Here is an 18483-nt window from a genome sequence, read left to right as displayed (position 1 = left end):
TGAATTTATATGTAAAGTTTTTAACATTTCAAATTAATTTTGTATAAAGTCAAGTGGTCAAAAAGTGTTAAAAAAATAAATGCACTAAAATTAATTTATAAACCTTCTAATTTTGACCGCTTGACTTTATACTAAAATAATTCGAAAACTTAAAAGCTTTGCATGTAAATTCGTCACTTGTGAAGTAAATGGGTTTCAACGGCTTAGTTGTTTGAAACTGATATAATATATTTGTAGTTAAGCTCACCAAACACCTGGTGAGCTTAAGAACACCCTAGCTTTACTCGTATAATTGAAAAGAATAATATGAAATTATTGAGTAGAACTAAGGCGTTCTTAAGTTCATGAGGAGAACTAAGGTGTTCTTAAGTTCGCCAAGCCTCTTGATGAACTCAAGTATAAAACCTGTCAAATCGGCTTTAAATGATGAATCCGAACCGTTGAAACCCGCCTACCTTACGAGTGATGGATCTATATATGAAAATTTTAAACATTCGAATTAATTTAGTATAAAGTTAAGCAGTCAAAACATTCAAAAAAGGAATGCATTAAAATTAATTTATTAACCTTCTAATTTTGACTGATTGACTTTATACTAAATTAATTCGAATGTTTAAAAACTTCACATGTAGACGCATCACTCGTAAAGTCAACGGATTTCAACAGTTCAGATTCATCATTTGAAACCGATTTAACGGATTTTAGACTTGAGTTCACCAAGTAGCTTGGTGAACTTAAGAACACCCTAGTTCTACTCGAAATTATCAGACGCAAGTAACAATTAGAACAGGGTAGAGACTGCTACACAATCAACAAACACATTTACATAGCCGCAGAACCTCGAGAGCTGGAAAAGAGATCATACAAATAATTCATACTTGCAAAGCATATTATGATCTCAAAGGTGTTGGATCAAAATAAATGCAAAAACAAGAAAACTATCTGCTTTCACGTGTCAAAATCTATGTTGTTTGTAAAATAGAAATATGAAAAACAAAAAGGGACAGATTTTATGAACATAGTAATCAAACAAAAAGGTCTTCGGGAAGCATCTTACACAAAAACTTGCTGACACGCGAGGTCAAAACTAACCATGGTATGATTCCAACCTTTATGAACAAAAAAATACACATATTAGGTAATTCACAAAACACTAACAATATATGCAAAAAATGTAGTTCTACCAGTTGTAAGCGTACCGCATAATAGCCGGTGCTAGCATCTGGACTTTTCCAAGTCACTAGCTTTCCTGTAAAAGCGTAGTATTTTCTATAATTTTCAGCAATAAATCATGTTTTCTACTTGCAAATAAAGAAAAAGTAGATGGCATAATATGATATCCAAGTTTTACGATGTAATAGGAATATAGGATAGTAGTTGTAATCACATCTATTTTTCTGTATGCTTGGTAACTACTACCAAGTCTTTCAAAAAAAAAAAGTTTTCCAATGGATTATAGAAGGCTCAATTTCCCACATCCTTACTGTTAAATACAAAAATTGAACTTCACCTCTAAATATTCATCCCAAATGCCCTCCTAAACCCCCAGCCATCAATTTATAGCCAATCATTTCAAGTACAAGAGAAATCAGAGACATCTGCAAGATAACTTTTAAGACCTAATGTGATTTCTATTTAATTCCAGCCCAAATTTCAAAGAGGTGATGATGGTACAGCAAAGTAAATCACCTAATGTTAACAAAATCTCATATCCAAATACGAGAATGGAAATCTCTAAAAGTTATTAAAAATGTCAAAAAAAAAAAAAACAGAGAGAGAGAGAGCCATACCAAAGGGTTGCAAAATATGTTGAGGAACTGACGCAATGGGGGTACTCCAAAATGCCCAAATGAGCATACTGTAGACTAGCACCTATTCATACACATTTACACGGCTAAATTAAAAGATGCTCAATTTGAATTAATACAGCATATAAAATAAAGACTAGGACTTGGACCCCTTGACAAGTAATTATCTTGACAACATTGCCAACTTGATTGTCATCACAAAATTAACTTTGTTCCAACATTAGGCATGGTATATATATGGAATATTAAAATGATGAGATCTGTCCATGTTTCAAAGTACAACAAATGATTTGAACTTTTCAACATTCTGTATTTAACACCCTAAATACAATATCAAACGGTATTCAAATTGCATGAAATTTGATAGGTTAGCTATATACATGTCCAACAATGCACCTAAAGGCTTCTTTTCTGGTTTGACACTTTTTTTATATTTGAGATGAAAAATTGTCAAGATTGTAAAATAAAACCATGATCAAGGAATCCCAAACCATTAGAAAATACAAGAAATGCTACCTTAGCTATTCTCAAAGATTCTGTATATTGGTCATGAAAAGATTTCTTAGCCTTCTCTTTTTCCTCTTGTACTGTAATATCAATTATTAAAATTAAACAAAAATTTAAATAAACAACACGTCAATTAACAATCACTTTAAACTAAAACCACAGGAATGCAAATTACACTAACATGTCACCATATTTACAAATAACCACCATTTTTTTCTCACATTTGCAACTGACACCCAAAAGTTAGCCTAATATAATGAAAAAGGTTTAACCACATTATATGTTGACAATTTGGTCCCTATTCCTCGATAGCTGCTCTTTGTTTTGTTGAGTTGGCCACGTGAAAATAAAGTCAAATATAGGAGCATTCTCAATTTACGGGCTTCGACCTTTGAGTGATGACTAGGACAATGGAGTAATTTCTCCTCCTTTAGGCAACTTGGTCAGTTATTGCTCAACATAACCTTTGTTTGAACAATTTGGTGCCATGTGTAAAGAACTCAAAAGTTATGTTGCATGTTAGTTGGAAGTATAAGAAATGTTGGGTGCTACCAGCAGAATATTGGAAGTAATTTAAGCAGAATATTGGAAGTAATTTCCATACTAACTGAAAATTAAAAAAACAAGCATACTTTTGTTTAGTTCCTTCTCCTTGGAAGCTGCCTTTCGTTTGAGCATTGCTGCTTGAGCAAAGGTTGATGGCCTGGAATTACAACAAAAATGCCAGAATCAATGTGCAAGAGATGCTAGATTTAGAAAGACATTATAAAACTTTGACATTCTGAAAACATGACTGTCTTTATAGAGAAATTGTAAAAGGAAAATATGTCCCCACATAATAAAAAACATGCAGAAAGAATCGCTTCCACAAAAGTCTGTGCTTTGGGCAGAGTTAATAATTAAGCTAAAATAATTATAAAGGCATCTTATCTGGTTCCCTTGCACCTTTGTCTCAACATACAATCAATCAAACTCAAAAAAATTGTTAGATATTTTGAACTTTTTAGTGAAGTAGGGACTTGTATTTGTGAATAACAAAAAGGGAAGCAGCTGTCTACATAGTTCCCATTTAAAAAAAATAATTAGTACAATACTTCAAACAAAAGAGAAATTGAATTACTTACGTCGACAAGGAACTGGCCTCTTTCAAAAGCTGGTTGATTTCTTGTTTGAGTTTAATTTGTTCTTCACTTGCTGATTCTTTCTAAATTGCAAATAAAAGCATAATGTAAGAAAGACAAACTCTACTAAAAGCCATACTCTCAGGCTGTGCTAAAGGCCCACTATAGCTTCCTCTTAAGGTGGTATTTGCTAAAGAATAAAAATTAATAGAAGAAACTTTTCCATTGAACTGACATCATTTTGCTACCCAAAGAGTAAAACGGTAGTAGGTAAGAGGGTACTGAGAACTCCCCTGTCTAAATGAGTCCGTCCAAATTAGATCAAAACACAGGCCTAAGTGCTCAAATATCTAAATTAAATTGAAACGCATCAATTTAATTGCTCTTGGACCTAGATGTCAGTGATTTTGAACCAATGTTTGTCTAAGAGAAATTCACCAGGAAACCTGAATAATATGGGGGGTATTAAGTAGCAATTTTTTCCCACAAGGACAAATTAACAAATTTGGGGAAGCTCAAAGTGTACTGACAAATCTTAGTATTTAATACTTCACAAAAAGCTAACATATAAGTCTATTGGTACCCAAGTTCAGTATACACCAATTAATCATCTTAGTTCCAAACCAAACAAAATCTCAAGCTTGTTTGACTTCATACTAAAATTATAACCAGTAAAGGATACTGTTTGTTAGACTGTCTCAACAACAATGCTCTTTGGAAATCAGATTTCTGTAGCAAAAGCATAGTTTCTATTTGAAAAGATAACACAAGCCAGGAAACATTTAACGGCTAATTAGGGGAAATTTTCCGCAAATCCAGATGGAACCTTCTCGTATCATTTGAAAAGAACCAACCGAATTACCGAAATATAAAGAGATTAACAGAGAAAGAAGTGGAAAATGGGATCGGCTGACCTTCGTGAGGATTTCAAGATAGCGAGAGAAGACCTGAAATGCGGTGACGACGAATAAAGTGATGAAAGGCCGTAGCGCCATTTTCTAAGGTTCAGCCTTATTTTATTTTTTTTGTTCGGTGCCCCTTCTCTTCTACAGGACCAGGTATGAAAATTGGAAGGCCGAGGAGAAAATGGGGAGTTTGGAAATTGAGCCTCGGCACCTCTGAAGCGAAAGATGCACCTCGTCTTTTAATTCGGTCTTCGGTGTCCTGAAATAATTTTTTATTTTCACTATATAATAATATTAGAAGTCTTTGGCAACAATTGCTTCCGTAGCATAGTGGTAGTGCGTTCGCTTCGTAAGCGAAAGGTCGCGAGTTCGATCCTCGCCGGGAGCTTTGGTTTTTGTTGAACCTTTTTTTTCTGAACACGTGTGAGAATTGGCCACTCGATTCATCTTTTCTCATTTTCTACCATCCACACGGACTGAATACGTGCACGGATCTCGATAGATGCACGTGCTGAGGATGCGCACCGATTGGCAACGAGGACTGGGCATGCGCGCCATTTGATGCGTGGACTTGATTACTTTTGTCATGTTTTTGTTTTATGAAATGGAAGAGTTTTCTGATTATTATCATGTGTTATTCCGGAAAAAAAAAATTTGATAGAAATTAATAAAAAAGAAGAGAGAAATAGAAAGAGTATAGTGATATTTTTTATTGCTAATAAAATTAGTACGAATTGTATCAATTCTAAAAATCTCAAACTTTGAAATAGCGCACTTACTACCGTTCTAATTTCTAAACTATGAAGTATTTTTTTATTTTAAAAAACTTTGTTGTTTCTGTGCATGAGAGAGAAAAAACTAATATAATATTTAATTAAAATATTGCTGTTGTTTGTATCATTCTGGATTATACCGATCAAAAATTGAATCATAATTACACCTATCAATATAATATTTAATTAATATTCTAAGAAGGAGAGGAGAGAGAATCAGGGATCAAAGAAAATATAAACACCGTTTCAAAGTTTGAGATTTTTAAAGTCAGTATAATTCGTGCTGATCTTACGATCAATAAACATACAATTGTATTCTTTTTATTTCTCTCTTTCTTTTCTATTAATTCTACTTATAAGAAATTTCCTGTTATTCCTGTGTTTTATTAACGATAACGATACAAAAAAAAGGATGCGTGAAATATTGGCAGGATTAACAAAATAAAGTTTACAATGATGTAAAAAAAATATGCAATTTTGAATTCTGAAGTGTATTTGGTGAAGTCGTTATAGTTTTTATTTTTCTTTTGAAAGAAAGATGGCCAACAAATCTTTTCAAATTTCATATCTTTATTATTACACTAAATGATATTTTCTATTCGGATTTCAAATTCATGACCTCCGCTCAGAGACGGAATTAAAAAATTTAAATAAAGGGTTAAACTTATAAAATATATAATATGTAAAAAGACAAAAATAGTATGGTCATCGAGAATTGAACTCATGTTCTCACAAACACCAAGTGGAACTCTTAACCAATAGGCTACAAGCATACACTTGTCATTTTATGTCAAAATTTTTTTAGTTACCACTCTAACAATTAAAAATTAATACATTACCATTGAATGCACCAAAAATGAGTTTCTACCACCCACGCAAGCTAGAATGGCGCACCAAATTAGGCCAGTGCACAAGCTCATTTATTTTATTTTATTTTTTAAGTTTTGTTCTGTTGTGCGTATAATTTGTAGTATAAACCGTTGATCAAATTGTGCATATAATTTTAGTAATTTGCACACCAACTTAGTACAGAACGCTATTCAGATTGTGCATATAATTTGTTATAGTAATTTGTAGTTCAAACTTAGTACAAATTTTTATTTATTAAACATGTGTGTTTTATTTTCTTCAATTTTTCTGTCTAATTTGATGCGAGCATATAATTCTAAATGCCATAGAACAAAAGAGAATAGAACATGAAAAAAACTTGGCAAACAAATTTCAACCACAGCTTAACAAAACTTAAAAAAAAATAACAAATTTGGGTGCTTGGGTAGTTGGGTGTGTGGTATTTTTTCAATTTTGAAGTAAATGGTAGTAACTAATTAATTTGATTTATTAGAATGGTAATTAAAAAAAATCTCATTATTTTATGAGGGCTAAATTATATAAAAACTTAAAAAAAAAAACAAAAAATTTATTTAAATTTTAATATACATGATTTTAAATCTTAAAATCATAAAATAGTTCAACACCTCTAACATACATATAGATTTTCCCCTGCCACCATTCAAAGAATATTACCTTTTACCACTACATTCAGGATGAAAGTCATTATAGTTATTGAGATGATACTTTTCTATGGTTTAAATTATGTTATAAACTCGTTTTTTTTTTTCTAGGAATAATTATCCAAACCATCTACAATGACATGTTCTCAGGCAATAGAGACCTTAATGCACGAGCACCCAAGCAGCCACAGTGGAACCCAACTGCGCAGCTGCCAATCCTGGAGTACCACTACAAAAAGGGATTATCATCAAATCAAAAAAAAAAAATAATAATAATAATAATAATAAAGGATTCTCTAGCAGCAATGTGAGAATCTCATTCAAGAGAAAACAGATTACCACAGAGCTATTGCCATATGGCCCTGTCATCCATTTGCGTGTATGATTGGATCCAAGCCCGACGGACACAATTACAACAGAACATAGAATCGTTCTCCCAAATCCCAATAGAGGAAAAAGGAAACAATAGAATGAATGAGTTCCATCAGGTTCTGTAAAAGGGCAGAGCAGCAGCTTTGATTCTACAGGAAATTATTAGGCAGAATGTGTCTAGATAATTTTGGCTATCAGGTTACTTCCAAATTTGATGACCTTCATGTAATAGGGGAAGCTGGCAGCCTTTCGGCTGTGCCTAGTATACTAATACAAATTTACATGTGCTAGATTTCAATCTTTCAATATTCTAGTTACCAATTTTACGATCTGCAGTTAACTACATATACAAGCCATTTACAAATTCTAGTCTTGAAGGATCTCAAAATCTTTTCAAAAGGTCAAGAAGCTATGATTTCTTATAAACAAAATTCCTATTGAAGTTCAAAGCCACATTGATTCCTCCTGGGTAGTCTTAGCTGAAAAGACAGACAGACAACTGGGTTAGAAAACAAAAAAATCGCAATTATCACCCCTGTAATCAAAAGAGAGTGAGAAACAACCTTTGATTTTCTCGAGTTCACTACTTCTGGACTCTGAGATAGAGGCCTGTATGCAAATGTCTCTATTTCCCGTGGAACGAGTTTGGAAGTAAAGTCTTCACTCATAAGTAATCCAGACTACAGCAGCGAAAGATTAGTTTTGTTAGAAAAAAAATGTTCTAATCTTCAAATAGAGCATAACCATACCAGAGATGGTCAAACCAACCTTAGCTTTTTCTGAGTCCAATAGTCCAGCATCATGAGGCTGATGCTTGCATTTAAAACTTTTTTTTTCCTGTGTAGAATATAAGCAGGTACCATCATCACACTTCAACAATTTGACGACCTATGAACAAGAAATGATGAAATTTCATGCTGATTAATTAAGCCAGACATATTTAATGGCATGTAACTCCAAGCTCAAAAGGTTTAATCATGGCTTTTACAAAGAGCACAAGAAATGTATCATACATCTTCACTAGACTGTTGAAGCTCTATATGCAAGCTATCAGCAAAAAAGATCATCTTGTCCACAAAAAGGAAGAAAAACAAAAGCAGGAGATTATTACTAATAGTTGAAATCACACAAAAAAGAATCTCAAATTCCAAGAAAATTAAATAATCTAGTACCTTGTTTATCAAATGGACATTTGATGCATTGGCTGCCAGAACTTGCAAACCAAGATGAGCTTTTCCAGAAGGACAAAACAGACAATTAACCTCCCTAAATACACACCCATCTTCTTCTGACCAAACACCTAGATTCTTATTTTCCTTAACAAGCTCCTCATTAATTAAAGACATATCACATACAATAGTTTCCACTTGCATATTTTTCAAGCCCACACTTTCATCCCCTTGCTTCAACATGTGCGCAAAATAAACCTTTGACATCTTAGACTGTGTGCATAAGACACCTAAGTTATTTTCTGCCAACCCTAGCTGGGTTCTGCACAGTTTGCAACAAATCTTCAGATTTGTATTTGTTTTATTTACAAGAGAACTCTGAACCAATTCACGAAGCTTCACTCCCAGCACATTTACCTTATTCCCATCCTTAGTATAATTACTGGTGCAATTTTGGGGGGTGTATTGTTCACTGTACATGGTACAACCCGCCAGCTGAGAATTTACCATCTTTTGTCTTTTCTGGCTGGACTTGGCACTGTGGTTGAAGTTCAACTCTTCATCTGAATTGGAAAGGTCTATGAAAGAGGCCTTTTCAGGAGTTACTATTGTTACACTGTTACAAATTGCAAGGTTTCCATTTTGAAATTGATTCGGTTTGTTGGGTTTCGGCTGGGGCTCATCGAGCCTGTTTTGCTGACCTGATAAGGGCAATGGCAAGTTGTTTTCCCATGATAAGCTACAAATCTTTAATTTTCTGCATAGGTGCAAATCCAAATTTAGCCCCAATGAAAATAACTCGTACAATATAGCAATACATACTGAATGCATACTGTTAGTATTAGGTGTTGGATCCAGTCCTATGATTATTTTCATTGATGGTTCTTACTATAGTAATAAACTTAGCACAAATATAGTGTTCTACATAAAAAGAAATACCGACTCAAGAAAAGCAATTAAAGAAGTCAACTAAAATTATAGTTACCTAGACTCGTCAGGACTAATCATCTCAGCCTTGGCACTGGACTGGTAGTTCCTAAAGAGGTGTTCCCCAGCCACTGTAGAATTCGCTAGGGACAAGGGGGGCCTCTCTATAGTAGCATAAGTTTCATCAATCTGTGTACAATTTTGCATCATGCTGGCCTTTCTTGATTTTTTATTTTTCTTCTCTGGGGTTGCCTTGTCAGAGAGATTCAGCTTATCCCATTGTAGTTTTCTCCTGTCACAATTAGAATCTAGTGGATCGATTTCTGCAATCACTTCAATGTCTTGATCCTTGTTTTCTTGCTTTATCTTTGCCTGTTACAAGAATAATTTTTATTCAGTGAATTAAAAAAAAAAAACACATGCTTTTCTGAGAGTATAAAATCTGAAGATGAGAACAAAATTGTAGCAAACAAACCTCCACATTCTGAAAGAAAGATTGCAGTCCCTCTAAAGATTCTTCAAAGCTGCCATAGTTTTTAATTGAGCTCTTAAGCCACTTTGAGATGTACATAAGGTTCCTCTCTTCCTTAAATCTTTCATCTGCATTTGAATTTTGCAATCAGGTTTGAAAAGGAAAAAAGGTTGGACTTCTCTTTTCTTTTTCTTTTCTTTTTCTTTGGAAAGTCCCTACTTCGAAATTAAAATCTCATATAGGCTCAGGAAACAAAACTATCATCTTGTTTAGTTCTACAAATAACAAGGGTCTAGAAACGGACAAGACAGGGAAGAAGAGAAGGAAAATGAGAGAGCCTGATTCAATTCATTGATCTATTAACTAACCCTATTTTACAATTACAAAATTGTTCTTATGGAGTGACTTTCCAGAACAACATCAGATGCAAAAGAAATTCCCAACTGAAAGAATAATGGAACTAACGAGGACAATGTGTCAACACAAATAGTCAGTGATAGCGCCATTCCACCATAGAGAACAGGATCAAATTCTGGAGGTTGCAAGGAGCATGGGGAATTGTAGGGAATTTCACTAGGGAGATAAGCGAGTAACTAAGGAGAATTAGGGTGTATAATAAAGGGAAACTATGACATCTTCATATACCAGGTCTTGCCTCTTTAAATTAGGCCTTAGATAAAAAAACAAAAAAAAAAACTAACAACAAAATATATGAGCATACCTAAAAATATAATGGCTCCATAGTCTGATCTATGTCGAATACATCGACCTGGAAGAGAGATTGGGCAAGAAAATGAGTAATTTACTGCACTTAATTATAGCAATACAGAAAAAATGCACAGAACTCGTACAAGTAATGCCTCTCCTGATCAAGCAGGTCAACAACCAGGCAAAAGCTTTCAAATCAATTAATCAAGGTTAACATTAACATATCAAGAGGAGACGAGCTTACCTGCAGCTTGATTTAGGGCTCGAAAAGCTTGATAGCAGTACCATTCACTACCACTCAGTAGGCCTTTTGATGACTTGTATGTGTCATTATACCTCTTCTTCAGAACAACTTGAACATCATTTCTGCATTGTTTTTGTTTAAAAGAAGGTCAAACTCAAACTAAGTGCCAAATTAATTGCACTACTTCTAAGAAATAATTGTATCAAGGGATAATGCTTACATGTTTGGAAAAGGGATACCAACAATCACCTTTATTTTGTCAAGGAATATATGTTGAAACAAAAGTACTATCACCTGAAATATAACTTTATATTCTCTGTTCAAAATAAGGGATGAATAATGAAAATTAAATACAGAAAACGCAGTATAAGGATACAACCACTCTAGCATTCTCATCGGAGAAGTCAATCCCTTCAGACACCTTTACAACAGAAGTGAGGTAATTAGCTACAAATTTATATGTGATGAAATTAATTTCAAATCTTCTAATTAAATTTTAAGGTGCATTTTTAGTTTTGATGCCTACCCCAACTTGTTTGGGACTAAAGGCTTGGTTGTTGTTGTTGCATTTTTAGTTTTGATGACTAAGAAGCATACATGACATATTTGTAAAAGACCCCATGCAGGGGTGGATGCATATAGGTTGAATGGGGTCAATTGACCCCCATTTTTTTATTTTTTTTATTTCTATATAATTTATAGCGAAATGTTATGGTTACTATAAAATTGACCATCATTCTCAGCATAAAAACGTTATATGATTGACCCTCATTCATGTTTGACCCCATAGTTTGAAAGTCTGGCTCCGTCCCTATTGGGTAAAGGCCAGTATGCCACTCAATTGGAAGATGCAAAAACAATGTACAAATAGGAAACAAGAAATATCAACTATAATTAATCATCGACCAATACCTTGCCACGGCAAACAGCAAGAAAAGCTGCACCGTTTTGAACAGCATGGGCAGAATCTTTAATTGCACGATTTTTGGAGATTTGCTTCCTCCCAGTTTTTCTACTTGAAGGTTTGGTCTTTCCAGCTATTGCATCATAGTAACCTTTCATAGCAGACTCAAAATCTTCAGCGCTTCCTCTTGGCTCTTCCAGAAATAAAATTCAAGATGCTATCAAACCTCAAGTTATCTATCTAAAACCCAAGCAAAAAATGTATCTGGACAATTTTCCCTTCTATCATTTTTTTTTAAAACTGCATTTTGTCGGTCCAAGATGTGTACTCAGTTTTCTAAAGAAATTGATCCCTTCCTCACACATTTTGAAGACATGCAGTCATTTACGCTGCTGGAAGCATAGTACAGTTTTGATTACTAAATTTCTAGTAAGTATGTTTTATATAGAAACTGAACTATAGAATCCTTTATTGAGATCTTACCAACAAACACAGGCTTCTTGGCATTCAGACTTGACCACTGACCAGTTTGAGACCATCTCATCTGCAGCTTATCTAATAATTTGTAACTAGGGAAAAAAACAAGAGCACCGCCAGGGACCACTTTGCATATTTCTTCAAGAGAAATCCCAAGTGCATCCTTCATAAAAAAACCAGAAGCATTCAAATAAACACTCAAAAAACAATAAATAAATAAAAGAAAATATGGGGATGGAGGAAAAGGGGCATGAAGGGGCGGAGGGGACGGGGGGTGGGGGGAAGAGAGAGAGAGAGAGAGAGCTGGCAGTAATAGATTGTACCTGGAATGCATAACTATCAGCAGTCTTATAACTGGCATTTAGTGGACAATTAGCTGGGCCCCATGGTATCACTGAAGCCCAAAGCTGAGAAAAGGTTTACGTTCTTAAGTGGATGAGATGCAGAGAACAATTAAATATATAAAACAGTAGTAAGAATATAGCAAACAAACATGCAGTACCTGGGATTCAATATCAATTACATGTGGGGCTTCCATGATTGTTTCAAATTGCACCCCCAGCTCAGATGCGAAAGATCCCATTGGAGAGAGGGTCCTACAAAAGTAAGGTAAACATTTTGAATTAATATCAGTTAAAAGGCAACAAATAAGTAAAAAGGAGTGGAATGTATCTAAGGAGTGGGCTTCGGATAGGAGCGCGTGGAAGCTAGCAATCCACGTACCAGAACCATGACCTAGTGGTAGTTAGGGATTATTTAGGGGTAGTATTATAGGTCTTAAGTTATAGGACTAGAAATTTGGAGTGAAAGATGTAAGCTTAGGACTTTGACCTTTACGATTGATACTCTAGGTAAAATATAGTTAATATTAGTATTAGTATTATTACTATCACTATCACTTTCACTTTTATTTTTATTATTTTTATTTTTATTACTACTTTATTATTACTTATCTTTAATTTATGATAGTGATTGGGTTTTATTTCTAACTTACACCAACTTGTTTGGGACTAAAGGCTTGGTTGTTGTTGTTGTTGTATCAGTTAAAAGGCAACAAGTAAAAAAACAACAAAAATATTTTTGCTCACCCAGAGGTTAGAATTACTGAGAGAGAGAGATTTGCAATTCCTTTAAAGACAACAGCAGGATTCAAGCACCATAAGCTAAAAGTGCATTTCCAGCCAAAAGTAGCATTTTCTACAAGATATTTTTGGGATAATTAAGCAACTTGAAGCCAAAAGGCCCAACAAACAATAGTTAATTTTCTGCTTTTGGAATCTCAGTGCAAAATAGAAGGTATTAAGTTCTTACTAGGATCCCTTTCGATGTACTTCCGCAATGCAAGCTGGTAATCAGAAGTATGACATCCATTTTCAGAGAAGAAATAACTGAGTGACGAAAATATTCCTAGAAAATAATGCAAGCACTGTTAGACTGAATGCATAAATTCCTGAATTTGAGCATTAAGAAAATTGGAATCAAGTCATTGTACCTTCTAGTGTAGCAATTGAAATTCCACTTAAATAAACTCCATTTGACTCAGAATCAGCAGCAGCTTTAACTGCCTATTTTGCAAATAGAAACAGGAAATAAACAGCAAGTTGTCAGAATTGACAATTATCAACATATTATAATGAAATAACGGAAATGTGTTTGTCAAATGATAATGAACCTTTGTAGCACATTCTTGCAAGATGGGAAAGCATTGTTGAGTGATGCCTGCATTCTGCAGCTCACTTACAGCTTTATCTCCCGTCCAACTGAATAAGTGATATTTTAATTCTTTAGTAAGAGATCAAGAGATGGAGGGAAAGAGAGAAAAGAATGTTGTTTATCCAAACAGAGAGTCTTGATTTTTTTTTTTATTACAGGTTTCATTGTCTGATTGGTGCTGAGAAGTTTGAGAACATATGTATAGCACTGATACATTTCAGCACCACCAGACGGCTCTGATTTTCCTTTCAGGGTTTTGAGCCTTGACTCTTGATCATTTGGACCAATTGGATTTATGCTAGATTCCCACAAATGTTCAGGCAGTAATGAAGTAAACTAATCAATAAAACAAGTGAATAAAAGACAAAGAAAGAAAATATAGAATTTGCCCTTTATAAACTTACCATGATGAATGATGTTCATACTCATGCTTTTGCAAATTATCTTTCCTCTGAGAGATCCAACTTATAAGCCCCTGCATCACAGTCAAGACTATCATTAACATAGTTTTTTTATTACTCCCAAACCAACTCCACCCTCCTGACAACTCTTTTATCATTGCCTTCCATAAATTGTACCTGGATCACATCATGTAAAGGTTGGTATATCATTGCAATACTCTCATCTGTGCATAGCTGACCTAGTTCCGTTTGCAGCACTGCAAAAATAGATTCATTTAAAGAAGCTAAATTCAATTTGTTGATTGTATAGAATTACAAGTTACTAATATTGATAGGAAGTCACTTGCCAGAAAGCACTTCTTCATCAACATTTACACTGCCACCATCCCGCGCCATATCTTCCATGTTACTGAGAAAGAAAAGGTGACTTGAAACTTTCAGAAAACATATAATTGGTATTATTTTCTACAAGTTGGGAAAGAAGTCAACCCTTTGCAGTGCCCCCACCAATAAAACATAATTTTAGTTTCTTATTGAATTTATAAGATTTGTAATCCAGCCCTTTATTGAAGGGTCCTGTGCCATATTTACTTGTGCCCTGTGCCATATTCAAGAGATCCCAAATTCTACTTGAGCTTCTAAAGATAAAGGTAAATGAACAGCCATTTGATCTCCTTGATTGTAGTGTTGGACAAGATAAGATATTAGAAAGGAGAGAAAAAAAGGAACTTCCTGAATTAATTCATACTCTTCAATTACAATATTTACTGGACATATAGAAGGGATGCATTTTGCCTAGGGACCCTATAGTATTCGACTTTCACGTCATTTGGGGCACCCCCCCTGAAATGGGTAGGACCCTAACCCTAGGTTATATATCTCAAAGCTTCCGACCACCTAGAAATCTCTCCTCACTTGAAATCAAACAGTCTGGATCGCTCGGCTAACCATTTCCTAAGCCGAGGCACCCCAGAAGATACTGACTCAAAGTATAGGCATATAACAAATTCACCTGAAGTACTTTCAACCAAACAAAATCACACTGCAATGTCTAAGCTAGAAGCATTGCCCATTGGGGTTATACTAAGATTTATGGACCAATTTTCTAAGAAGTCAAGCATCAACACATCCACAATTTTGATAAGTTGGTTTGTCGTGCAAACCTTATGATAAAAACGATAACAAACTAAAAAGAACAACATACTGTGCCTCATCAATAATCAAAATGGATCCTTTAATATCAACATCCATTGCTTTCCTGACAACTGGATTTATCACATAACTATAGGGACAGAAAACCACTTGTGCTTCTTCTGCCATTGTCTGTGCCGCAAAATATGCACACCCTGAAATTGGAAATGAAGAATTATGTCAGCAATGACATGAGAAAATAAATAAATTAACTCAGTATATTATGAAATTATGTTAGAATTTTTAAAATAATCAACCTTTAACACTTCGTCCAACTTTTACAAGATCTTCAATGTCATGAACTTCATTACAACCACCTTTTTGAAGGGAAGGATGAGATTTAACCTTGTTTGCATTCCTATTATTTTTATGTTCAAAAGAAAAGCCAAGTGAATAAAGCTGTGGCTGGTCACGTACAACTGTATTCAGTTCCCAGCATATAAGCACAACTGAAAGAATGTAAGAGTTAAAACTTGAGCTCACTTGAATTCAAGACAACCAAGACCCTCATCCTTTAAAAGTGTCTTACTGAAAAAAAAAATATATAAGAAGCTTATATTAGGAAATTTAGATGTGCAAATAGAGGGTTTAAGGAGCAAAGCTAGGGTGTGATGTGCTCACCAAGAGAGTTTGGTGAGCACAACTCCAAAAGTATATCGGATTGGTTTTGAACGACTAATCTAAACCGTTAAAATCCATGTACTTCGTGAGTGATGCAAATACATGTAAAATTTTGAAAGTTTCGAATTCATTTGCTACAAGATCAAGCGGTCAAAGAAATGAACCTTTTATAAGTTTTTTTTTTATATTCATTTTTCATCATTTCTTTGACCGCTTGACCTTGTAGCAAATATATTCGAAACTTTCAAAATTTTGCATGTACATGCATCACTCATAATGTACATGAATTTCAACGGTTTGGAGTTCGTCGTTTGATGCTGATTTGATATGCTTTTGGAGTTGTGCTCACCAAACCCTCTTGGTGAGCACATCACACCCTAGCTTTGCTCGGCTTTAAGATCATAATTTGTCACACAAGCTACCAGGTTTCATCAATATTTTCACTCATGCAGACATGCTTGTTGGTGCAGTAGTGCTTTCGTGAGGCCTGTTAAATTAAACAATATTAGAAGAGACAAGATTGGTTGTCAAATATCAAACAGACAGTTCTCCTGGAGACTCCGTGAAAATTTATTGAAAGAAAGAGAACAAGAGAAGAAGGCACAAATCAATCAATGTTCTTAACCAGGTAAGAAAATAAATAAAAGAACTTCAAAGCTAAGAACCTTTCAGAATGCCATATAGGTAAGGATCACCAGTTAATAGTGAGACGAAGGGCTCAGAATATCACGCGAAGTTGAGAGACGGGAACATATATTGTCAGAAGGACATTGACTAACCAGATTACATAATTGAACAAGAACATTTTTATTAATTTGCATCACTTTAATGGCACAAAATGTACAATTACATACCAATATGGCCATTGGCACTCGATAAGTCGTCTTCCTGAACTCACGAATCACTTGACTTATTTGCGAGTGTGTCCTCCTTAAGTCAAAAACAGTATATCAGATAATATAAAACTATTTACTTAAGAGAAGTATGACAGTTAGAAGTGTCTTACGATGCATAAAAAATCACAGGAGCTAACTTTTTCTTCTGACCCTTTGCAGTTGTAGCTGGGGTAGATGGCTCTGTGTTGCCTGAACCAATTTCCAATTTTGAGAACATGTGTAAGGTGAACAACAATAGCTTTTGTCGACTAGATTCAGTCAAACAGAAACTTGCAAACAAAATAATGGCATTTTACAGGGAACTAGATACAAAAAAACAACAAATTTTGCTTTTACTAGGAGGGAAAAAGGACTAGTTATTCTTAATAAAAGACAACAAATAACTAATGGTGTGATAAAGGACAAGCAAGAAGCTGGAATAGTGAGTTACCAAGAACTCTTTATTTCTTAAATCCGATCTGCCCTTAAATTTAAACATTCAATTTTACAATTAGCATCCAATTAAGTTGATTTTGCCTCAGTTACCACAGCCCTAGTAAAGCTGACCTGTCCTGAGACCTCCATTATGCAAATCAAACACAAAGCAAAACCATATGTGGAACAAAATAAAGAAAGAGAGAACCAACAGTATTATGTATGACCCTGTGACATTTTAAAACCCAGAACAATAATCCTTGTACAAACTGAGAAAGAAAAGAAGAGAGAAATTACTTGAAGGCCCGGGCTCGGGCTCGGGAATGAATCCACCACCATGCAATAGAGGATCCGTAACTTGAGGCTGGGAAGGTAGAGGCCGTGATTTGTAATGCTGTTGCCAGGCGAGTGCCGAGCAAAGGAGAGAGAGCGACTTTCCAGTGCCAGTCGGCGACTCGAGCAAAGCGTGGCAATGTCCCTGCCTACGGGCCCGATCAAGCGTGGAGATGACCCGCCCCATGAAAGCCAACTGAGTTCCGTACGGCTTGTACGGGAACTCGACTGGCACGCCACCGATCTGGTAAGTGTTCCTCTTGCTCCCATCGCGGCTAGGGTTTGAGGTCGGAGTGGGGCTGGGACTGCAAAGTGCGGTGTTGGTCGAGATTGGAAGAGGAGTGGTGGGCTCCATTGCAGAGGCGATCCAATGATGTGACCAAGAAAAAAGACTGAAATGGGAGGGAGAGTGGGAAGGAAGTAGAAAGGGTACGCGGGAAGCTAAATTTTTTTTTCGATTACATCTTTCGATGTGGGCCTCTGTATTTACTATTTGGGCTTCAATGGATTACGATTGGATTCTCATCGAAGAATGAGCTCCGAATAGACGAGGAATTCGTATCCTCTGAGATATCTCAAACTTTGCGTGACTTTATGGAAAATCCCAACCGTTTAAATACGTTCTGCACGAATCCCAAAGCACGCATAATACTGACCCCCTACATCACCCCGAATAGGCACCGGACACGTCGGTCACGCAAAAGTTGAGATATCTCAGAGGATACGCACTCATAGACGAGTAGTGTTCGGAACTTCGGATCCTATGAAGTGGCTCAAAATTTGAGTTTCATTCATTCTTGAGATATCTGACCTTGTAGAATATTTACGTCAGGGCCGAAACTTGTTTGATTTCTATTTGAAATATTGGAGGATCCGTTTTGATATTCATATCAGATTAAAACAGACGACTCGATCTGAATTCCAAATGGATTGGTGAGCAGCAGAGAAGCCGGACTTTTGAAGAGTTAATTATGTAAAATTTTTCTGCTGAGAAAGTAGATTATTTTTTTTTATAA

The 18483-nt window shown here is 35.1% G+C and overlaps 2 protein-coding genes and 1 non-coding gene across 4 annotated transcripts; 1 reads left to right on the top strand and 2 right to left on the bottom strand.

The window, feature by feature from the left end:
- Positions 1 to 805: 805 nt before the first annotated feature.
- On the bottom strand, positions 806 to 4546 carry LOC144567583 (tail-anchored protein insertion receptor WRB-like protein). 2 transcript variants are annotated; one of them, XM_078317747.1, is made up of 7 exons: positions 4351 to 4546; positions 3440 to 3519; positions 2948 to 3018; positions 2325 to 2395; positions 1791 to 1872; positions 1200 to 1249; positions 806 to 1109 (listed from the first exon to the last, which is right to left on the bottom strand). In XM_078317747.1, exons 1-7 carry the CDS (start codon positions 4429 to 4431, stop codon positions 1026 to 1028), a joined length of 519 nt encoding a protein of 172 aa, XP_078173873.1. In that variant the 5' UTR covers positions 4432 to 4546; the 3' UTR covers positions 806 to 1025. The 2 variants fall into 2 exon arrangements, with proteins under 2 accessions (XP_078173873.1, XP_078173874.1); XM_078317748.1 differs by having other exon boundaries at positions 919 to 1109; positions 1200 to 1269.
- A 111-nt stretch (positions 4547 to 4657) lies between these two features.
- On the top strand, positions 4658 to 4729 carry TRNAT-CGU (transfer RNA threonine (anticodon CGU)). The gene has a single exon. It is a non-coding gene; the product is annotated as a tRNA-Thr (tRNA).
- A 2553-nt stretch (positions 4730 to 7282) lies between these two features.
- On the bottom strand, positions 7283 to 17889 carry LOC144567413 (RAD3-like DNA-binding helicase protein). Its single transcript, XM_078317546.1, has 29 exons — positions 17432 to 17889; positions 16831 to 16909; positions 16679 to 16754; positions 16247 to 16311; positions 15687 to 15731; positions 15461 to 15561; positions 15217 to 15358; positions 14360 to 14421; positions 14190 to 14269; positions 14016 to 14086; positions 13571 to 13658; positions 13391 to 13463; positions 13210 to 13305; positions 12987 to 13095; positions 12401 to 12494; positions 12222 to 12305; positions 11905 to 12061; positions 11430 to 11614; positions 10894 to 10938; positions 10738 to 10766; positions 10518 to 10639; positions 10287 to 10334; positions 9569 to 9693; positions 9152 to 9465; positions 8170 to 8923; positions 8011 to 8064; positions 7766 to 7885; positions 7561 to 7677; positions 7283 to 7476 (listed from the first exon to the last, which is right to left on the bottom strand). The coding sequence occupies exons 1-29, from the start codon at positions 17820 to 17822 to the stop codon at positions 7432 to 7434; spliced, it is 3771 nt and encodes a 1256-aa protein (XP_078173672.1). The 5' UTR covers positions 17823 to 17889; the 3' UTR covers positions 7283 to 7431.
- Between the last annotated feature and the right edge of the window lie 594 nt (positions 17890 to 18483).

This window comes from Carex rostrata, chromosome 16 (genome assembly GCF_964058835.1).
Source record: "Carex rostrata chromosome 16, lpCarRost1.2, whole genome shotgun sequence".
Lineage (NCBI taxonomy): Eukaryota > Viridiplantae > Streptophyta > Magnoliopsida > Poales > Cyperaceae > Carex > Carex rostrata.
Note: the sequence above shows the minus strand (reverse complement) of the source record. Positions and strands in the feature narration are given on the sequence as shown.